At 39.8% G+C, this 24,557-nt stretch overlaps 1 protein-coding gene across 1 annotated transcript; it reads left to right on the top strand.

The window, feature by feature from the left end:
- Nucleotides 1–10,428: 10,428 nt before the first annotated feature.
- psmc4 (proteasome 26S subunit, ATPase 4) lies at nt 10,429–24,557 on the top strand. Its single transcript, XM_017714434.2, has 11 exons — nt 10,429–10,499; nt 11,672–11,770; nt 13,016–13,202; nt 13,599–13,745; nt 14,244–14,353; nt 16,493–16,586; nt 17,385–17,552; nt 18,195–18,271; nt 22,008–22,176; nt 23,516–23,571; nt 24,163–24,557. The coding sequence occupies exons 1-11, from the start codon at nt 10,464–10,466 to the stop codon at nt 24,274–24,276; spliced, it is 1,257 nt and encodes a 418-aa protein (XP_017569923.1). The 5' UTR covers nt 10,429–10,463; the 3' UTR covers nt 24,277–24,557.

The following is a 24,557-nucleotide window of genomic DNA, read 5'->3' as shown; positions in this document are numbered from 1 at the left end:
GGGATACAGCTGCTCAGAGAGAGAGAGGGAGGGAGAGAGAGAGAGAGAGAAAGGGAGGGAGAGGGAGAGTGAGAGAGGATGGGGGAGGGAGAACTGATGCATTGCAGTAGAGGGATGGGATGCTGATTGTACAGCTAGATCACATAGAGCACAGGACACCATGTGGATGCAGTTTGCAGCTTTGTGCGCGAGAGAAAAGATATGCAAATTTTACTGTGCATAAGCTGCATACAGCAATAAAGCATGCATGTCTTGTACGCTTAAAAAAGATGGTTCTTCTAGGGTTCTTTAGTAAAGGGAATGGTTCTATTTAGAGAGAGACATAGAAATGCTTAAATGCTTCCTTGCATGTTCAAACAGTTGCTCAGACCAACAGAGAATGTATTTAGTTTTGTATAGTACTCTCTTAAAAATGGTTCTATATAGAACCATGCAACCACTCAAAGAACCCTTTGCATGATCAAGCTTTTAACAAGCTGTCAAGCTTTTAACAACAGAAGAATTTTTTTTTTTTTTTTTCCCAAAAACGTTCTGCATAGAACCGTCTATAGCACATTCGTGCATGTTTTTCCTCAAGCCAAAGAACCCTTTAATCATGCAAATGGTTCTTTGAGCATTCATGGTTCTGGAGGGGTTTGGTGTGAAACGCTCTTTTGTAGAGAAACTTACTGAGTCTGAATTGTTCACAGTGCTGGTGATAGGAACCAGACGTCCGCCTCTAAAAGCTCCTCACAGAAAGTTCCTACGTGAAATGGTTATGAATTCACTGCCTGATGACTGAGACACTGTCTTATGATAGTTTTGAGAACTTAAACTCCATTCATGGTGGAGGGATACATGCAGGGCGCTGTGAGGAAAAATAGTCCCCAAAGAAAGTGTATTATTTCAGATTTTCCACTATTTTCCATCATCAACATTCCATATAAACTCAGAAGACTCGTGTAGGTTCACTGGTGGTTTTGATAGTAAATAAAATGTCTATGTCTGTGTTGTAGTCATGGTGACCCCTGGTTCCTATCACCACCACTGTAAAGACATCTGAACCATTTCACACCAAACCACGCTGCATGACTCTGATTACATCTGACAAACTGAATTATGCAGAAAAATTGAAAGATTGGTGGAATTTCCCTTTAATAGAGGGAAATGAGGCAGAAATGTAGTGAAATGAAGGTTATTCATCTGTGCTGAGACTGAGACTGTCATACAGCTACAGTTAAAGCTTTTATCTGTACATCAATACAACACAAAGCGCTGTGCTACAAAACACACATTTATAGCTTTTGCATGGTAAATTAACATATTTTCCTTTTTTCTGGCATAAATTGCTTCCTCTGGGTTGCTGCACATATGCAAACAGCTAAAAGCAACCCCCTCTTCAACAGTCAGGCTAAGGGGGCGGAGTCATTTGTAGTGTAAAAGGTAGATTATTCTGGAACATGCTGCCTTGGAGGTGGAAAAGTAGAGGCCAGTTAATCTGCTGTTGGAGGCCTGGAGGATCAATCCCTGCCTCATTGGTTTGCTCTCTCACTCAGACTAAAATTGGTTTTCATTCTGCACATCAGTCAATAAACACTGGAGCTGCTGCACCAGAACAGAGGCTGTAAAGATACTCAGAGAGGCTGTGCTGCAGTCTTCAAAGACACGCACACCGGTTGTCATTGCACAGGCATGTCTAACAGTGTGTTTTAGATACTGGTATTCATTTCAGTGGGTCAGTATTACTGTACACACCGATCAGGCATAACATTGTGAGCGTCTCCTTGTTTCTACACTTATTGTGCATTTTATCAGCTCCACTTACTGTATACAGTACTGTGCGAATGTTTTAGGAATCTAAGCAAATCTTTAAAGAGTTTACCTCAGCAGTGAGTTTACCACAGTATACATTAGAATAAAGTCATATTCATATTTCAAATAAACATAAAAACAATAAAAAGTAACAAGAATTTCTTGGGTCCATATTTTTCCGTGACACCTTCACAGCCACCACAGAGACTTGTTAATATCATTACATCATGAGCACAGTTTACTGAAGCACTGATTGGTCAAACCAGGAGCTGCTTTTTAACTACATATAATACTGTAATACTGGGCTTCCTTGAGGAGAGACTTGAAAATGGTTAAACAAACACACTAACATCCATAAATCCACTATTTTATATATTATATATATATATATATATATATATATATATATATGTGTGTGTGTGTGTGTGTGTGTGTGTGTGTGTGTGTGTGTGTGTATATAGATAGATATAGATATAGATATATATAGACACACACACACACACACACACACACACACACACACATATATATATATATATATATATATATATATATATATATATATATATATAAATATTTATATATATATAAATATATATAAATATTTTATAAATTGTGTTTATTCAAATATTAACACTTTTCTCAGCAAATAAACACAGACTACACAAATAAATAGATTTTGAAAATGTGTCTTGGGTGCCTAAGACTTTTGCACAGTACTGTAGCTGCACTTTGTAGTTCTACAGTTACAGACTGTAGTCCATCTGTTTCTCTGATACTTTGTTAGCCTCCTTTTACCCTGTTCCTCAGTGGTCAGGACCCCCAGAACAGGTTCTAATTGGGTCATGGATCATTCTCAGCACTGCAGTAACACTGACGGTGGTGGTGTGTGAGTGGATCAGACACAGCAGTGCTGCTGATAATATGGACAATGAGCAAAGAAACAAGGAGGTTGTCCTAATGTTATGCCTGATGTATCTGCCTAATGGGCTCTATAAGGATTTTACCTGTGTCCGCTAAAAGCTCCCTAAAAATTCTAATGTACTGTTCTTTGGTGTATTTGAGCTGTATATCATTATTTCTCCAAATTGACTTGTATGCAAAAGTTCTGGCACCCCTTCACATTCCATGTTATTCTTCTTCTTCTTCTTTCGGCTGCTCCCTTTAGGGGTCGCCACAGCAGATCATCTGCCTCCATCTTGCCCTATCCATTGCCTCCTCTACTTTCACACCAACCATCTCCATGTCCACCTTCACTACATCCATAAACCTTCTCTGAGGTCTACCTCTTCTCCTTCTACCCAGCAGCTACATCTCCAACATCCTTTGCCCAATATATCCACTATTCCTCCTCAACACATGTCCAAACCATCTCAACCTGGCCTCTCTGGCTTTATCTCCAAACTGCTCCACCTTCACTGCCCCTCTGATCTGCTCATTTCTAATCTTGTCCAGCCTTGTCACTCCCAATGAAAATCTCAGCATCTTCATCTCCGCCACCTCCAGCTCAGCCTCCTGTCTTTTAGACAGAGCCACAGTCTCCAAACCATACATCATAGCAGGATGCACTACTGTCTTGTAAACCTTCCCTTTCACTCTTGCTGCTATCCTTTTGTCACATATCAGCCCTGACATCCGTCTCCACCCACTCCATCCTGCCTGCACCCTCTTCCTCACCTCATTTTAGCACTGTCCATTGCTCTGGATGGTTGACCCAAGATATTTGAAGTCATCCACCTTTACAACCTCTAGTCCTTTCATCTTCACCTTTCCACCTGCCTCCCTCTCATTCACACACATGTATTCCGTCTTATCTCTACTGACCTTCATTCCTCTCCTCTCCAGTGCAAACCTCCACCTCTCCAGATTCTCTTCCAGCTGCTCTCTACTCTCACCACAGATTACAATGTCATCTGCAAACATCATGGTCCATGGAGCCTCCTGCCTGACCTCATCTGTCAACCTGTCCATCACCATTGCAAACAAGAAGGGGCTCAAAGCTGATCCCTGATGTAACCCTACCTTCACCTTGAAACCATTTGTCACTCCAACTGCACACCTCACCACTGTCTCACTATCCTCATACATGTCCTGCACCACCCTAACATACTTTTCAGCTACACCTGACTTCCTCATACAGTACCAAAGTTCCTCTCTTGGCACCCTATCATATGCCTTCTCTAGATCCACAAAGACACAATGTAGCTCCTCCTGACCTTCTCTGTACTTCTCTACCAACACTATCAACGCAAAAATTGCATCTGTGGTACTCTTTCTGGGCATGAAACCAAACTGCTGCTCACTGATCTGGACCTCTCGCCTTAGCCTTGCTTCAACAACTCTTTCCCATACCTTCATGGTGTGGCTCATCGACTTTATACCTCTGTAGTTACTGCAGCTCTGCACATCACCCTTGTTCTTAAACATGGGGACCAGTACACTGCTTCTCCACTCATCAGGCATCCTCTCACTCACCAGAATTTTGTTAAACAACCTGGTTAAAAAGTCCACTGCCTTCTCTCCTAAACATCTCCATACCTCCACAGGTATGTCATCTGGACCAGCTGCCTTTCCATTCTTCATCCTTTCTAAAGCTGCCCTCACTTCCACCTTACCAATTCTCTGCACTTCCCGATCCACTATCTCTCCCCCCATTGTCCTCCTCTCTCTCTCATTCATTAGTCTCTCATTCATTAGTTCTTCAAAGTACTCCTTCCATCTACTCAACACTCTCAGTTCACTCACGAGTACATTTCCCTCTCTATCCTTTATCAGCCTAACCTGCTGTACATCCTTTCCAGCTCTATCTCTCTGTTTAGCCAAACTATACAAGTCCTTTACTCCTTCTTTACTGTCCAGCCTCTCATACAGCTCATCATAGGCCTGAGCCTTTGCCTTTGCCACCATTCTTTTTGCTATGTGACTAGCCTCACAGTACTCCTGCCTACTTCCTTCATCTCTCTGTTTATCCCACTTTTTCTTAGCTGCCTTCTTCTTCTGAATACTCTCCTGAACTTCTTCATTCCACCACCACTTTTCCATGTCTTCTTTCCTCTGACCAGACGAAACACCCAACACATTCTTGCCAGTTTCTCTCACCACCTTAGCTGTATTTTCCCAGTCCTCAGGTAGCTCCTCACTGCCCCCAAGGGCCTGATCCAATTTTTCCCTGAACTGCCTGCAACCATCCTCCTCCTTCAGCTTCCACCATCTAATCTTTGGCTCTGTCTTCACTCTCTTCCTCTTCTTTGTTTCTAATTTCATTCTACAGACAACCACCCTATGCTGCCTTGCTACACTTTCCCCTGGTACCACTTTACAATCTCCAATTTCCTTTAGGTGGCATCTCCTGCTAAGGATATAATCCACCTGTGTGCACCTCCCTCCACTCTTGTATGTCACCCTGTGTTCTTCCCTCTTCTGAAAATACGTGTTCACCACAGCCATTTCCATTCTCTTTGCAAAATCTACAACCATCTGACCTTCCGCATTTGTGTCTTTCACATCATACATACCCAGCACCTCTTCATCCCCTCTGTTCCCTTCACCAACATGTCCATTGAAGTCTGCCCCAATCACTAATCTCTCCTCTCTAGGGACACCATCTACCACTTCATCCATCTTACTCCAAAATTCCTCTTTCTCCTCTAACTGACCACCAACCTGTGGTGCATATGAACTGACCACATTCAAAATTACACCAGAACACTTTTCACAAGCTGTTCCTTTAGGATTATCCCTACTCCATTTCTCTTCCTCTCTACACCATGATAGAACAGTTTGAATCCACCTCCAATGTTCCTGGCCTTGCTTCCTTTCCATCTGGTCTCCTGGACACACAGAATATCTACCTTCCTTCTCTCCATCATGTCTGCAAGCTCTCTGCCTTTACCAGTCATTGTCCCTATGTTCAGAGTCCCTGTTCTAACCTCCACACTCCTGCCTTTCCTTCTCTCTCACTGCCTTCTAACCCGCCTTCCTCCTCTCCTCTTTGATGGTCTTCGACCTACAGTAGTCCAATTTCCACCGGCACCCTGCTGGTCAACAGCACCGGAGGCGGTCGTTGTTAACCCGGGCCTCGACCGATCCGGTACGGCAATCATATTTGTGATCCACATGATAGTTTTGGCACAAGTTTATTTATGTGTTATAAATGCTCCTTATGACCAAATTAATATCCAGTAATAAGCATATTTTAAACTAATTATAAACCCTACATAAGGGCATTGTTAATTTAACATAACATATTTTAACATTGTACATTTTATATATTTTTTTCCAGCAAATAAATAGAAATTGTGCGCTAAAATGTGCAGAAACTCCATTTTTAAGTGTGTTCACCATAGATGCTGTTTTCGCTTATCTTCACATAGATGGTCAACAAAACATCGTCTGACTGTGCAGTGTTCAAACTTTTGCACATGACTATATATGTCCTAAACGGTACACTAAGTATAGTATATAGCTTGTGTTGTGCATGATAATATATGTGCATAAACTGTACAGTATAATGCATAACATAGCAATACATTACACATTAGATTACAGTTTTGCTCAGTCGCTTTGGTACATTTCTCAAATCATCCTTGGCATTTCTCAAAACAATTCATACAAATAGCAAAACACCATGGAAGACCTACAAAAGCCAGTCTTCTGTTCAAAACCCTTAGTTCATCTCTCAAAAGTAAATATCTGTGTCAATGAACATGTCAGTGCCATCAGAATGACAAGTCCTTGTGTAATTGTGTACGGTTAAGACAGTCAAATAGCTTAGTAATGTTGTCAATATAACAGTGTACTCTGGAGGGATGTTCTGATATAAACTATGGCCAAAATTTTGATGACAATTATTGTAAATTGTAGGTTACACCTAGTGTATGTGGGAGATTCATGCAAGAGACTGGACAAGATTCACATTTACTCTTTTATTGTTTGTACTGTAATTTTTTGACATGTCATTGCGATACAGAAAGGAAAAGACAGCACTGCAGAGCACAAAGAAAAAAACTAAAAAAACAAAAGTACAAATGTGAACAGTGCAATAGGAATTACAGTGCAGTCTTCCTACACCTCCTGACGTTCCAGTCTGTTGGGCCACAAATTCTCATCCACATCACCACGAATATCTTCTGTTGTGGAAAGAATCTTTTAGAGTGTCTTATCCAGCCTCTGCAGGCATCTGCTGTGATGTCATCACACGTTGCATCCACATGCAGCCAGAAGGGTCATCTGTGTATGTGGCTTGCGATTATGTACTTTCCATCTCCATGCTGAGAAAAATTCCTCAATGGGGTTAAGCAATAGGGAGTAGGGTGGTAGGAACTCCATCAGCATCCTACTTTGGGTTGCAAACCATTGCCTGATGATGTTGGAGCGATGGAAACTGACATTGTCCCAAACTATGACGTACTTTGGCAAGTCATCTTCAATCTGATCCCTCTCTTGTTCAGGGATGAGATCCCTGTAGAGAGTGTCTAAAAAGTTGACAAGATGTTCTGTATTGTATAACCCAATAATGGGAATATGGGTTAGCACACTATTCTCAGAGATAGCAGCACCCATGTTTATGTTCCCGCCCCATTGGCCTGGCACATCAACTGTAGCTCTGTGGCCGATGATATTTCAACCACGCCTTCTGCGTTTTGTTAGGTTGAAGCCAGCCTCATCCATGTAGATGAAGCTGTGAGGTGGTTCACTTGCTTCCAGTTCCATTATACGCTATATCCAGAAGACCCAAAATGAGTTTTATGAATTACATGCATTTTTATTTTGGACAAGATACAGTTACATCAAATGTATACAGCAGATATTGCATCTTCTTTTCTACAGCCATAGCAAATGTGTAAAGGTCGCACTCACTGTACTGTATATCGCTACACGATGTTGTACTGTTTCCTGTGAGGTACAGTTACTGCATGCTCAAACATGTTTTACCTGTACATACTGGTAGCGCAGCTCCTTCACTCTTTCACCATTCCTTTCAAATGGAACAGTGTACAGCATCTTCATATTCATTTGGTGTCTTTTCAGCACCCTGTCAATGGTTGAGATGCTGACTGTTTGGATGTTTTTCAAACATGTTGGTGTCCTCTATAATGGCACTCTTTATCTCCCTTAGTGTTATGGCATTGTTTTCAACAACCATGGTGCAAATAGCATCCTCCTGTTCAGGTGTGAACCCCTCTGCCACCCCTGTGAAGTTGTCTTGCAGTTCTGATGCATTACTGAAAGGATACAGTATTACAGTACAGTGTCTATTGTTAGATTACATACCTGTTATGTCGACGAAAAGTGTGAATAATTGAGGACACAGTTGTTCTCCCAACATTTGGCTGCACCCTTCGACCAGCCTCAGCCATTGTAAGCCCATGATTGAGAACGTGGTCTACAAGTGCGGCTCTTATCTCATCAGGAACACGCATATGTCCTTGGCCTCTTCTACCTCTTGCTCTGTTTTGCCTCCCAACTCCTCCGCCATGCAGCCTCGCTCCTCTTCCTCTTCCTCTTCTCTCTGGCTGCGTCCAATTCCTTGTCCTTCCATTGTCAGACATTGTAACATTGTGTTGTGCTCCAGCTATATATATAAATATATATATATATATATATATATATATATATATATATATATATATATATATATATATATATATATATATATATATATAGCAATTTACCACTTAAGGAAAAAGGTCTAATGGAAATGTATAGAAATATGCTTGACATATTATGACAACTTGTTCAACCATTTTGCATGTAAAGACTTATGCTATGAAATAATGTCTAAATGTTGTGGGGGGTGAGACTATTCACCAGAGACCCATATAATACATTTTGATCAACATGATATAAGCAATTGATAATGTAGGAAACAGCAGAGAATTGTACATAATCATTTGCATAGATGTACCAAAGCATTTGCAACTTGTTCAAAGAAATGAGAAACTGAATAACATTGAATGCTATATAGTATATATGGGTCTATAATTTATACTATAATACTTGTTCAACTCTTATTAATATAGTATGTTATATGACACACATTGCCAGAGCCCTAAAATATAGTATTTACAATTTACATTGCAAATGAGCCTCTGCTGTAAAATATAACATCCATCCATCCAGCCATCCATCCATTTTCCAAGCCGCTTCTCCGTCAGGGTCGTGGGGGGGTGCTGGAACCCATCCCAGCAGTCATCGGGTGGAAGGCAGGATACACCCTGGACAGGTCGCCAGTCCATCGCAGGGCAAAATATAACACAATAATATAATATGTAACTGCACATTATACACTATTAGACTCCAGTACTGTTGTATACAGTATAAGGTTTGCTCTATTGTGCTCAACAATATACAGCATAAAGCTTAACAACAACAATAAAAACACTTTATTGATGTATGAAATATGACTGAGAGTATCAGATACAGGATCTATAATTTCAGCAGCTGTTCTCTAATCTATACTGTGTCTTCTGGACATCATGAGATGCTGCACATGACGTAATGGAAACCATCCTTGCGAGAACGTCAGAGGAACCAGAGCACAGCCTGCTCATTATGGATGCAGGTGCTAAATTTGACCAGAAAGGGGCGCTGTTTCCTCATTACTGCGGTCGAGCACAGTCGGAGCTTTTCATCCCTGCAGAAAGCAGGACAGTCTCAGTGCTGCACAACGTACAGTTCAATAACATTCTGCTTTATTCTGACATTCAGAACCTTTATTAAACTTCAGCAACACTTTAGCCTCAAACTTTAGCCTTCTCGTCAGCGACTCTGGCTCAGTTTGGGGTGAGAACCAGTCCTGAATAATCTCCCCACTGCTACAGCTCCACAGCCGAACTAGATCTTAGGTAAAATAACATAATAATCCTCCTTTACTGTAAAATTGTTATAACACAGTTTTCACAATAAATGGTCTTAAACACTGGAGTTAATGTAGAACTGCTAATTCACCCTTTAACACTGAAGACTGATACACAGACTGCTGGTCACCATAGCAACACAGACAACGGAAGGGCAAAGAGAGAGATTTAAGACGCTATAGCTATTTCGCTATGGCTACACAGAAATGTGTAGCTAACTACAAAAAGTAGCTAATCTACTCCCCCATCCCTGGTTATATGTTTGAATTAAAGCAAATATTATGAAATACAATAAAATAAAATAGATAGACAGACAGACAGACAGACAGACAGACAGACAGACAGATAGATAGATAGATAGATAGATAGATAGATAGATAGATAGATAGATAGATAGAAGGGCAGGCGTGCGGACGGACGGACAGACAGACAGACAAGCGGGCAGGCAGGCAGACAGACGGACAGAGGCAGAAAAGAGAATCTAGTTATGATATTATACAACAAATTATTTACACAAAATGCAAACATTAGCGCTCACAGCTTCCTCTTTGCAGTTATTAGAGGGGGAAAAAGATTTAAAATTACACTCCTAAAGACTAAAGCGTCTGTTTACAGCACTTTATCAATAAAAGAATAATATTTTTGAAATTCATTTCCACAAATTGCAAACCTCAGTAAAACAACTTCAAATTCGCTGTAAGTTCAAGATAGAGCTATAAATTTGACTAAGTTATAAAAGCGTTTTCAGGCCTGCTTTCTATGCAATAAGTGCGCCGTTCGTTACGTCACCCTGACGTCATTTGCAGTATCACTATGGAGGACGGCGGAGTGCTGGTGGAGAGAGCTCCGGTAAAAATGTCGTTATTTTACAGTTTTTAACATTTATTCCTGGTTTTCGTGTCTCGTTTACCTTGTGGTATCTCAGTTGCGTCTCTCAGGATCAGAGAAACAGACTGTATGCGCCGTTTAAAGCGACTGTAGCCCCGAGAACCACAGTCTGAAAAGCTGCCGATTCATTCTAATGCTCCGCTACGCTACGCTAAGCTAGACTAAGCTAAGCTAGTTAGCATGTTTACTGAATGGTGGTCTGTCTGAACGTTTCAGCTAAAACACAGTGGAGCTGTTTGGATCAGACAAGTCTGTTTTTGCTGAAGTGTAAATCATCAGCAGCGTTTGCTTGAACATGTATAAAATAGGGAATTGTTTTGGAGAATTTTAGCCTACTTGCTAACTCATGATTAGCCTCCGGTCTTAAAACAGAGGTTTCTTGTGTGACGAGAATGGTTCTGTTTAGAGTCCTGAGTTCTGTATAGAAATATTTAATACTTAAATGGTTCTTGGCAGGGTGAAATGGCCCTTTAGGTTGATTGAAAACGTGTATTAAATCTCTGTATAGAGCCTTTTGTGAAAATGGTTCTTTATAGCACCAAAAGGGGTTCCACTCTCATGATGTCGAGCTACCAGTAGAAAACATCTCTTTTTAGCACACGTTCTCCATCAATCTGAAGAGCCATTTCATCATGTGAAGTGTCATTTAAGCATGCAGTGGTTCTGTATAGAACGCATGATTCTAAATAGAACCATTCCCTTTACTGAAGAACCCTTGACAAGCTGTCTTTTTGAGAGTGTAGCACAGAGGCTGGTAGGAGAAAGAGGTGTTTGAAGTAAGTAATGACTAAATAATGAGTAGAAGTGAAAAAATAATCCAAGTTTCTTATAGTAAAATAGTAAAAGGCCACTGTATTCAAAAATGTCTCAAGTAAGTTCCACCTGAAATAAAATACTATAGCTCTAAATTGAGAAATGAAAATGAAATTAAGCCCCCCCAAAAAAAAGGAGCAGGTTTTCCACATTTACAGCGTACAGTTGATGGTAGTTCAGCTCTGTAAACTGTGCTGGTTCTGAGATAAAGAATCGTGGTGAACCATGTTGTACAGCCCTGATGTCTTGTTGTCTTTTACAGGCAGTCACAGTTAATGAGCATCCTAAAGATAACGTCCGTAATGTGCCTTTCATTACAGGAAGACGTGTCGGTTGTGCTTAGTTCACGACCCCAGACTGTCTTGTCTTTCTTGGCCCCAGAACCTGAAGATCTGGAAGATCTCTACAGCAGATATAAGGTTTGTTATAGGAGTATTTAAGACTTTGCTATAGAATTCAGCGGTATTATTGCTAGGTATGTATGATGATGTCAAAATCATATGGCTGTCAGTACATAAGTGCTTTAACCTCTTATTCAGCAGGGTATAAGTATATATAAGGGTGTAAGGCTAATCATTCAGTAACTACATGAATTAAATGTAAATTTTTATTTTATCTATTTTTTTTTTTTGTAAACGCTCCCCGCAAATTAACAGAAAAATGTTTTATGATCACACATATTGCTATATGCTTACAGTTTACTGCTGAAAGCCCAAAATCTTAGATGCTCTTTGTATTATTTTATAAAAATAATTTTTACAGAGCAGATCACTGAAGAGGTGCCAACTGTTTATAGTTTATAGCCCAGATTTGTGGAAATAAATTGTGAGTTCAGCTTCTTTTATTTTAAGGGTTTAAAATTGCATCACCCATCTATTTGACTGGAAAGAAGACAGTTACTGCTCTTATACGACACCCACGTTTTGAATGTAGCTTATGAAATATGAAAGTTATGAACAATATGATGAAGTGCGTTTTGGAACCACTGGTGCTGTTGTGATTAACAAATGAAAGCTGAAATCTAAATGGCAGAGATTTCCTACCTGTTTTTACTAATTAACTAACCCAAGAGAAAGTTTGAGGGGAGTGTTGATTAAAGATTCATCTATTGAGGTAAATGAATCATTTATTGAGACGCTGATGTTGTGCTCATATTTGCCAACCTTTGTAATTTACGCCACAAATAAGGCACCTCAGTGTAGCTGCAGCTCCATTTAAGGCGGACCAAAAAATTCTAATGAGCAACTGGTGAATAAGAAGCTAGTTCAGCTTTATATCCGTGTGTGAATTTATTATTGAAGAGTTAGTTCTTGTAAAATCTCACACATTGGAACGTTCTGAACTCTGGAGATGTGCAGGTTATATGGATCTACTAATCAGCTGATCTTCTCTGCACTCTTTTCTGGAGACATATCTAAAGCGTCCACATACCTTTTCATATTTTTGTGGTCATTCTAGTCCATTTCATTGATGTTTATTCACTTGCAGGGCTGTATCTGCAGGGTCTTGCCCTCTTCTTAATGATGCAGTCGAATACTATGAATTTGCATGAGCCCACAATTCCCATGTTGATGCATCACTGAATGTTGCGATGACAATTAGCGAGTGATGTATTGTGCAGCCCTGCTCTGCACTGAATACAGTCTGTATTATTTGTGCTGTAGAAGTTGCAGCAGGAGCTGGAGTTCTTGGAGGTGCAGGAGGAGTACATTAAAGATGAGCAGAAGAACCTGAAGAAGGAGTTCCTCCATGCTCAGGAAGAAGTGAAGAGGATACAGAGCATCCCTCTGGTCATTGGTCAGTTCTTGGAGGCTGTGGACCAGAACACTGCTATTGTGGGATCCACCACAGGTAAAGATTCTCAAGATTCACTTGGATTATTTTGGTGCAGTTGAGAATTACTTTTAAAAAATACACACTGAATGTCAGTGGAGGTATCTACAGTAGAGGTATAGATAATACATTTTACATTTGCTGTGGTCAAAAAATAGCACATACTATATTAAATACTATTTTACTTGTCTAAAATTGATTTCAATTTAAAATCACTGCATCAAAACTCATTTTTGCTCATGTTCAGTATGGAATTATGAGAAATGCTAGTAGGGAAAAGTCATGTTAGTGTTGTTTTAGCCTTCTTTTGCTGGCGGCAACATCCACGTTCCTTCCAACATTTTGTAGATATTCATCTAAATATACAAATTTGGGAATTTGTAATAGGACAAAGCTGATTTTGTTCTGTTCCAGGCTCCAACTACTATGTACGAATCCTCAGCACTATAGACCGAGAGCTGCTGAAGCCCAATGCCTCAGTGGCTCTGCATAAGCACAGCAACGCCCTGGTGGACGTTCTGCCCCCAGAGGCAGACAGCAGCATCATGATGCTCACTTCAGGTAAATGCACATACAGCAGAAAACATACAATAAAAGACAAGTAAGTACATTTTTCTCTTTCTCCTTTTAACCGCACAAACACATTTTCAGTATTTTTACTGATGTCTGGATGTTTACATCTACAGAGGAAAAGCTAGAGGATTAGCTACAGCTCTTCTGCTGTCAGTTTGCAAGCATATGCTGCAGATTCATACCTGATTAAAATCACTCCATAATTATTACTGTCAGACTGTAAAAACTACACACACTGCAGATTCATACTGGATTAAAATCACTCCATAATTATTACTGTCAGACTGTAAAAACTCCACACACTGCAAATTCATACTGGATTAAAATCACTCCATAATTATTACTGTCAGACTTTAAAAACTACACACATCGAAAATTCATACTGGATTAAAATCACAGATTTTATCTGTAATCCTTTAAATTCTAGCACCTCCACAGGTAAAATCAAAGGACTGCTGATTGCATCTTGTTTGTTTGTTCTTGCAGATCAGAAGCCAGATGTCATGTATGCTGATATTGGTGGGATGGACATACAGAAGCAGGAGGTGCGGGAGGCCGTGGAGCTGCCGCTCACACACTTCGAGCTCTATAAACAGGTGTGTGTGTGTGTGCGCAAACCTGCAATAATGGGTGTTTTTAGCGGTCTGATCTAGGAATAAGGAAATATACAGATCAGATATAACATTTTGACCACCTCCTTGTTTCTACGCTCATTGTCTGTTTTATCAGCTTCACTTTCTGTATAGGTGCACTTTGTAGTTGTACAGTTACAGACTGTAGTCCATCTGTTTCTCTGATACTTTGTTAGCCCCCTTTTACCCTGTTCTTCAGTGCTCAGGACCCCCATGGACCCTCACAGGGCAGGGACTATTTGGGTGGTGGATCATTCTCAGCACTGCAGCAACACTGACATGGTCGTGGTGTGTTAGTGTGTGTTGTGCTGGTGCGAGTGGATCAGACACAGTGCTGCTGGAGTTTTTGTTGTGTTCACTCACAGTCCATTCTATTTGCAGTGGTACACAAACCATGAACTTGAGTTAGAGATAACAAAGATAAAATATTACTCCAGTGAAAGTAGAAGTTCCTCCATTTAGACGTCCACTTGAGTAAAAGTACAAAAGTATTTGCCTTCAAATGTACTTAGTAAAAGTACTAAAAGATTAATTATGGCTCTAATTAATCGACTCCTTTTAGGTGAAAACACTCTAGTGTTGCTCATGTAACAGCAGTATTTTAATAGAATGTCATTAATTAGTGACGCTGATGTTGATTAAAATGATCATAAGCACGAAACACTGAAGGCAAACAATTTCCATTATGTAGAACCGAGTGGCTCTAAAATAACTTTCTGTGATTAAGCAAGTTTTGGTTTAATATTTATTTGCAACTTAGTTTAAATTTTAATAAAAACTTGCTTTAAACACAGGATCACAAATTAGTTTTCCTTTACTGTGTTGCATCTGTAGGTGTCTTTTCATAAACATAAACTAGCCAAAACAAATTTACTATAAAATGAAAGTGAATAAATTCAGAAAAAAGACGCCTGATAACCTGATTGGTGTTCTTGCTTTGCACTTCTTTCGTTTTGATATTATATTTTTATGCACACATGAGCCAGAAGGAACGTCAAATTTCTCATAATGTAGTGGACTAAAAAGTACGATATTTGACTTTGAAATGTAGTGGAGGGAAAGTAAAAAGTCGTCCATAATGGAAATACTTTAGTACAGATACACCATCAAAACTGTTTAAGTACAGTAACGAATTACATTTACTTCGTCCTTCATCTCTAGTCCTTCATCAGTGGTCACAGGACGCTGTTCGCTGGATATTTTTGGTTGGTGGACTATTCTCAGTCCAGCAGTGACACTGAAGTGTTTAAAAACTCCAGCAGCGCTGCTGTGTCTGATCCACACCATCACACCACCACCACTTCAACGTCACTTCAGCGCTGAGAATAATCCACCACCTGAATAAAACCTCAGTGAGGGTCCATGGGGGTCCTGACCACTGAAGAACAGGGTAAAAGGGGGCGAACAAAGTATGGAGAGAAACAGATGGACTACAGTCTGTAACTGTAGAACTACAAAGTGCACCTATATAGTAATTCAAATGCACATTTTAAGCAAATAAAGTCTGTAAAAGGAAATGCAAAATAATCACGGATTCCATCAGATATTGTTCCTTACAAACGACACACTTTCACTGCACAGTGCAAAGCAGCAGTGTCTTACATTGTGCATGGAGGGATTTGAGCGCTCATTATATGCCAATATATATATTTTAGCCAAAAAAATAGACACATTTACTTCCATTTTGCAACAGGAACGACCCTAGGCTTTGGGGCCACAGGCCCATGTGATGGGTGGTTGATGTGGGCAGCTGCAGGTGCTAATAATCAAGTGTGCAGACCTCTAGTAGATACGGCCACAATTTCTGAATTTTATAAGTGTTTGTTTGTGAGGTCTGCATTGGCTCAGAGTTCCCATATCGTGTCACTGGTATGGCCAATACTTCTAGCACAGAAAAAATTGCATCGATCCTAAGAAAAGCATATTTAGTCATGTTTTATTGGAGTTAATTTACATAATAAAATGTTAAATTGTTACTAGTTGGCATTAATGATGCATCAAACTTTAGGAAAATAAATATTGTGATATCTAAAATGACAGTTCCCATACCAAGTGATTATTGCCTAATTTAACACTTTTGTTTTTATTTTATGTATTTTTCAGATTGGTATCGACCCTCCCAGGGGTGTGCTGATGTACGGCCCACCCGGCTGTGGGAAGACTATGCTGGCCAAAGCTGTAGCTCATCATACTACAGGTAACTTACGCAGTCACTGCCACCACGTGTGTTTTAAGTGTGGCTTTCACTTTTTTTGAATTATTTGCATAGTACTTTTTTGCTTGTTTGATGTTAAGCCTAAAATGTAAATCAGATCACAGAAGAGGCTGAGGCTGTCCAGTCAGAATGTGCCTTACAGTTTTGTCTTAACCCTGTTTTGCACTGTGTTGCCTCAGGGTAACAAACTCATTTTCCACACTTTGCAAAACATTATACATATTTAAAGACAACAATAGGGTTAACAATAAAGGGAAGAGTTTGTCATTAAAAAGCATGAATTTGGTCATACAATCTCTTAATGGGTACCTTTAAACCTCTTTGTATTAAAATTCAGTATCAGTTTTTTTTGTTTTGTTATGAGAATTTGCAGAAATAAGTTTGTTGCCTAGAAGCAACACTGTGCGGCCGTGAAATGGATTTAGCCAGTCTGAAGCCAGGTCTCAGCACTTCAGCCAAGAGGCACTATATGTGGCAAAGAAAAAAAATATATAATGTTGCCCCAAGGCAACATAATCCAAATCCAACATGATCCAAAACCCCTGCAAACTTTATTTTTTTGGGGTAATATTTTGGAATTTAATAATCCGGTCCAAAAAAATCAAGGAACCTTTTATGCCAGAAAAGTCACTTGAGTATTATTATTGTTATTTTTATATAATTTATTTCTCTCATCATACAGTAGTGCAGTAGTGTATTAATTGGCTCACATTGGCTCAGTTGTTGTATTGAGTGTCATAGTCTGTGCTTAATGTTGTGTCTTTCCTCCTTTGTCTTCAGCGGCCTTTATCCGTGTAGTGGGCTCAGAGTTTGTCCAGAAGTATCTCGGTGAAGGCCCCCGCATGGTGCGGGACGTGTTCAGACTGGCCAAAGAGAACGCCCCGGCCATCATCTTCATCGACGAGATCGATGCCATCGCTACCAAGCGTTTTGATGCACAGACTGGAGGTACCATGTTTTATTTATTGAGCAGATATTTACCCATAAATGCGTTCATGGCCATGGTTTGAGCAAAACGAACACATGAAACATACCAACACATTTCTAGAACTTTCTATCAGCCCAAGTCACAATATAAGCACTATTATTTACTCTTTAAGAGGCTAAAATGCCAATTTAAAATTCTAAAATGGAAAATAATTTTTAAATAACATGATTCAAGGTAAGAGGTGATGGCCTGTTTAGCACAATGCGTCATGAATAATTTCAATACAGTGCCAGTGCGCTTATCTGCCTCATTGCAACACTGATTGGCCAAAATCAGAATAAGAAGTTGGCTGAGTGCTGTTTGTGCGTTTGGAGCAGAAATCCATCACTTCTGATCTATCCCAGTTACAGCTATGCGCCTCTAATACTTTATTAAAGTGATAGCTCATCCAAATATCACTTTTCTACAATTTCCCTCCCCCAGTCTAACCAGTCAGCCCAGTAATCTCTAAAAGACTTGATTTTATGAATTGCGTTTGTTCATGTCTATAACGCTGAATAAAAGCATCCACCAGAAATGGCTGTGAAGCACGTTTATCATCTGATTTTCTCTGACCAAAACCTAAGTGGATTTATTTAATAATTTTCTACTTTTCTCTCCAGCTGACCGAGAGGTACAGAGGATCCTCCTTGAGCTGCTGAACCAGATGGACGGTTTCGACCAGAACGTGAATGTGAAGGTGGGCTTGGACTGATCTTCATTATTGCCCAATAGTATGATTATTGAATCAATATTCTGTGATGGACTGGCGACCTGTACAGGGTGTATTCTGCCTTTCCCCAATGACAGTGGGGATAGGCTCCGGCACTCACCACGACCCAGAAGTAGAAGCGGCTTAGAAGAGTGTGTGAGTGTGTGAGTGTGTGAGTGTGTGAGTGTGTGAGTGTGTGAGTGTGTGAGTGTGTGTGTGTGTGTGTGTGTGAGTGTGTGAGTGTGTGAGTGTGTGTGTGTGTGTGAGAGTGTGAGAGTGTGTGAGTGTGTGTGTGTGTGTGTGTGTGTGTGTGTGTGTGTGTGTGTGTGTGTGTGTGTGTGTGTGTGTGTGTGAGAGTGTGAGAGTGTGTGTGTGTGTGAGAGTGTGTGTGTGTGTGTGTGTGTGTGTGTGAGAGTGTGTGTGTGTGTGTGAGAGTGTGTGAGAGTGTGTGTGTGTGTGTGTGTGTGTGAGAGTGTGTGAGAGAATCAGTATTTTATTATACATATGTTGGGAAGCAGAGTCAAACAGTTCCACCTGTTGGAGTAAAATCAGTGCAAGTGATGTGTGGGCACTTGAGTGCATCCTCATTTGTTGTTGTAACAGATTTGTCTTAAATTAATCCTAAATTACGTTTCTCTCACTCATGCATATGTATTTGAGGGAAGATCGTCTAAAACATGGGTAGAGCTTTTGGAAATGTGGCTGATCACGTACAGATTTGAGAAGTGACCAGTTTTTGGGAGGAGGCTGTTTTTCACCTTTTAAAACCAGGCATAAAGGTGTGCGCAAGGTCACTAGGTAGTCTTGTGCGCAGTTTGTGGTCTTGTGCACAGGGAGTATTATGGACACTTGAGAGCTTGATGAAGCGTTCAATGTGTCCAATGTGTCCCCCATGTGAAAAGGTAATTGCCCCCATAGCAGCTAAATCAACCACTTAACCAAATCCAGTCAACTATTGGGTTCAGTTTCACTGCCACACCCAGACATGATTACTGTCAGACCTGCTGAATCTAAACATCACTTAAACAGAACCTGTCTGACAGTATGAATCAGCTAGAAGGTCTCAAAATGCAGGACATGAAACCAAGTTCTAAGGAGATTAAAGTACACATGTGAAACAAAGAATTGGAAATTTGCAAGTCTGGATAGGGTTACAAAGCCATTGCTGAAGCTCTGGGACTCCAGAGGACCACGGTGAGAGCCATTATCCACAAATTGGGAAAACTTGGAACAGTAGTGAACCTTCCCAGGAGTGGCCGGTCTACTACTAAAAAATAGCTAGATGACCCCGAAACTTTTGGGATAATATGCTGTGGTCTGAAGACATGGGTCCCGTTATATCTGGTGTAAAGCTAACACCACATTGCACCATAAGAACATCATACCAACAGTGAGACATGGTGGTGGTAGTGTGATGATCTGGGGGCTGCTTTGCTTCTGCAGGACCTGGACGACTTGTCTGTCAGGAAATCCTAAAGAAGAATGTCCACCCATCAGTTTTGTAACCTAAAGCTCAAGTGCATGTTGGTTTACACTGCAGGACAATGATCTGAAGCACGCAAGCAAGTCCACCTCTGAACGGCTCAAAAGAAACAAAATTAAGGTTTTTGAACGGCCCAGTCAATGTCCTGACTTGATTCCCATCGAGATGCCGTGGCAAGACCTTAAACATTCATGCTTAAAATTCCTCCAGTGTTGCCAAATTAAAACAATTCTGCAAAGACGAGTGAGCCAGAATTCCTCCACAGCGATGCAAAAGACTCATCACAAGTTATCACAGTCGTTTGATTGCAGTTGTTACTGCCAAGGGAAGCACAACCAGGTGTTAGTTTAAGAGGAGGCAGTTTCTTTTCCACATGGGTGATATAGGTTTTGAATAAATCTTCATCTCCAACAAATGAATTGATCATTTAAAAGCTGCATTTTGTGTTTACTTTGTGTCGTCTTTATCTTATATTAAAATTAATTGGATGATGTGAAATTTGAATGTGACAAATTAGTAAAAATATAAGAGATTGGGTGACCATGTTGGCACTTTCGTTCTCTGAGGAGAAAACTTTAATATAGCTTTTATTAAATAGTTAAAACAATTGAACAAAGTAAAGAAAACAGTTAGGCGTGGGTAAGGCGAAGTCGGCGGAGTGATATGGGATTGGTGAGAAGACCTGCTGTGGTCAGGTGTAAAAATGCATTTTAAGTCTTATTGGTCAGATCTGTTGTTTTATACCCAATAAGACAACATAGACATAATAAAACAGTGTAGATACTGACCAACTCAGAATGAATTAGTATAGAAGTCCTAGAATCTACCAGCTGATCTCATTAACACTTTTAATGAGTACAGTGAACAACAACCACCTTGAGTTTGTCCTTAGTCCCCAGGTAATACTAAAAGAGATAATTAGGTTATGTAATTTGGGTCAGTGTAATGCAGCACAGACTGCGCTAAAATAAAGCTTTCATTATAAACTAACCTGGTCCTGTGAGCTTCGGTCAGAGTTTTATAAAGAAAGTTGTTTTCTCTTAATGATGAGCGTGTAGTCCAGGTTTAATCAATACAACACCCTTTTTTTTAGCATATCATTGATATCGTCAGAGCGTGAACACTCACCAACTGCATAATTTGTCCTGTTTGTGTTTCATTCAGCACAGCGTGTGAAACATTGAAAAAAAATCTCTGTAGTCCTAGTTTGTCATAGTATTTTTAATACGTAGCGCTGCTGCATTCCTTGGGAAAAACAAATTGTGATATATATTGTGTAATATTTCTGCCTCTGAGTACTGTTTGAGCAGCCAGAACACTGCAGAAAGCTGCTCTCGAAAGTGCAGTGAAACTGATCTTTCATAAAGTTAGCACTGCAGGCATTTCATTTTATTAAAGCTGTACATTAGTCATTTTACAACATTTTAAGTGTTTTTTGTTTGTTTGTTTGTTTGTTTGTTTTGGGGGGGGGTTGTTGTTTTTTTTGTTTGTTTGTTTTTTTTGGCTAGCTTGCTCACTGGTAGTCAGCCAGGCAAGAGGGAAAGTCGTCTATTACAGCAGCGCAAAGTTCAGCAAAGAGCAAAAGTATTGCTGTATTCTATTAAGCAAATGGAAGAAGTAAGGATATCTAATAAAATATACTAAAATGACTGTAAAATATCATGTGCAATATGAAAATGACTAAGTGAAATCGTATAATTACTATGCAGGTGGCAATGCAGTGGTGCATGTCCCATCCAGTGAATGAACCGAGTGACTAACATTGTTAATAGTTGTGTGGTTGGTGTGGTGTAGTGGGTAACACACCTGCGTTCTATGCTATAGACTAGGGTTCAATCCCCCACCTGGGTAAGTACCCTACACTATACCAATAAGAGTCCTTGGGCAAGACTCCTAACACTACCTACACCTACCTGTGTAAAATGATCAAGTTGTAAATCGCTCTGGATAAGAGCGTCAGCCAAATGCCATAAATGTAAATGTAGTTGTGCAATATGTCTGGATGTATCAACAAGTGGCGGTGCTGTATGCAATATTTATGGATAAAGAGTAGAGGTACATGTCCAGTTTTTAGCTCCTGACAAAATAAAAAAAATATATATATATGTTTAAAATATTATTCTGTTGCTTCCGCATCCAGTCTACCAATATGCTAAACTGAGCTGTCAGAAAACAAATAATAAACACTAATTATTGAAATATTACTACTGAAATTTTAATTTCTTAATTTTTTCTCTGCAGGTCATCATGGCCACTAACAGGGCAGATACACTGGACCCTGCCCTGCTGCGTCCCGGCCGGTTGGACCGAAAGATCGAGTTCCCCCTGCCAGACCGCCGGCAGAAACGCCTCATCTTCTCCACCATCACCAGCAAGATGAACCTCTCTGAGGAGGTGGACCTGGAGGACTGTATCCTCACCAGTGATCTCTAAACACTCTCTGCAGACTAGTCCAGGCTTTGTAGAATAAAGCTAGATTCCTTTAAATCAATCATTTAGACAGATTTTCTCTCCTTACTGCAAGAAACTGACAATGTTTATTAAAGCCAGTTTGGGTTTTAGTCAATTATAACGCAAAATGAGTTTACCTTGTTTGTTTGTGTTGTTACTTATAATAATATAATTATATAATAATATAATTCATTGCATAATTTAAAAGACAGAATTTTTTTGATTTTCAAAACATAATGACTTTTGCCCTGCCTCTAAAACATTTTCAGATTTTATGATGTCACCATGCACCAGTGGCTCTTTTACTGTCCTGTTGTGGCTCCACAGCAGAATTGGATTTGTAGTTAAAAATAAAATAATCCTCCTTTACAGTGAAATAAAGCTCTGCTGATCGTTAAACACAGTTTAACAATAAATGATCTTAAACGCTGGAGTTAAAGTAAAACGGCTAATTCACCCTTTAACCCTGAAAATCAGTACAGACTGCTTTTCACCATAGCAACACAGACGACAGTCTCACCTAGCTAATAGCTAAAGAAACTGCAAAGAGAAAGATTTAAGGTGAACATCGATAATTTGGAGATGAATGGCTTTATTTGTGTTTATAATCCCTCCGGCTGGGGTCCTGATACGTTTAATCTGCAACGAGAAACTGACAAGCACTAAAAAGTCACAAAGTTGAAGTTTTTCTAGTTCACCATCTTGTTCGAATTGTTCCGTTCCACCTTACATGGTGCAGAAGTTACATTCTGGCACCACAGGAAACATTTATGGTGGAACGAGAAAATTTGAACAAGAAGTTGGTGAATGAGAATCAAGAAAAAAGACCAATGTTGAAAGACATTTTACAAGAAACTGTTTCACATGCGAGAAAAGCGGCTACAGCTGAGCTAAAACTTAAAGCAGAGCAAAGTAAGTCTGTATTTTCGTGTATATTATATTTTTTAGCCTATGCTAGTACATTAACACATACTGAGAGACATTTACAGCGAAAATGGTAAAATGGACATAAAATGTTGTGGCTCCCAAGGTGGTTTGATTTTTCTTACAAAACGGCTGCTCTTAATGTTCGTCCCCCTGCACCAGTGAATGGGGGATAGTAATAACAACCATATTTTGGCCGTTTGCTGTTTTAAATATTTGTTGTGTTGATTGAAAAATGGTTGAGTTGAAAATGATTCACTGTTCCGCACAGTGGAGCTGATGGGGACCAACACAGATATATTACACACAGTATGTTTGTGTGCTGTGTGTGTATAATGTGTGCTAAGTTTGTTGTCCTTAACCCATCTGCGCAGACGTTGCCAGGCCGGACAAGATTTCTGGAGCGGATATTAACTCCATCTGCCAAGAGGTGAGTCGCAGAAGCTAAAGCAGCTGTTCTTTAATCACATAAGGCCTGTCAGAGGGAGCTGTTCCACCACAAGCTTGGTGTTGTTTTTAAAGATGCATGAGATTTAAGACAAGGCAAGTTTGTTCATATAGCATCTTTTATACACTACTGTCATTTGAACTGCTTTACAAATGAGAAAATGGTGAGTAACAGGGAATAGAAATGAAAAACATGCCTAAATCAATAAGATGATAATCTACATTAAGAAATCTAAGAATATTTATGAAATTATCTGCATCAGATGTTTGAGTGCGATATTTCAAACTGATATTTGTTGATGTTTATTGAACTCCAGAAAAGCAAAGTGTTGATTGATTTTGCTGCATCTTACAGAAATACATTCTCTGTCAGAACAAAACATCATATCAGCAAAACAGTCACTTTACGGGAGAAAACAAATCCTTATGCTATGTTAACTTCAATTTTACGTCAATAGTTTGAACCATTTCTGTCTGCTCAATGTAAAAGGTAACTGGATTTTTCAAATTATACAAAAAAAGTAAACAAAAAAAACAAAAACAGGATGACGCAGGGTTTTTTTTATGTTTTCAGGCTGGGATGCTGGCTGTGCGTGAAAACCGCTACATTGTTCTGGCAAAGGATTTTGAGAAAGCCTATAAAACGGTCATCAAGAAGGACGAGCAGGAGCATGAATTCTACAAGTAGAGAAATCCCTCCCTGTATATCAGCATCAGCCTGATCCCTTTGTTCCATTTGATTTTTCTCATTTTCAGCGTTTATTTGTACGCACAGTATGTTGTTGGTCTAGGAGGCTGCGCTCGAGTCTTGGGGCTTCAGTAAAGGGACTCACTGCGCAGGTATTCATGTAAACAAATACACACACACACACACACACACACACTTCTGCAAAAGAACATTTTATGTATTCAGATTAATGCAATTGTACACAGCAAAGAGAACCAATAAAATGTTTTCCATAAAACTGA

Source organism: Pygocentrus nattereri, chromosome 24 (assembly GCF_015220715.1).
Source record: "Pygocentrus nattereri isolate fPygNat1 chromosome 24, fPygNat1.pri, whole genome shotgun sequence".
Classification (NCBI taxonomy): Eukaryota; Metazoa; Chordata; class Actinopteri; order Characiformes; family Serrasalmidae; genus Pygocentrus; species Pygocentrus nattereri.
Note: the sequence above shows the minus strand (reverse complement) of the source record. Positions and strands in the feature narration are given on the sequence as shown.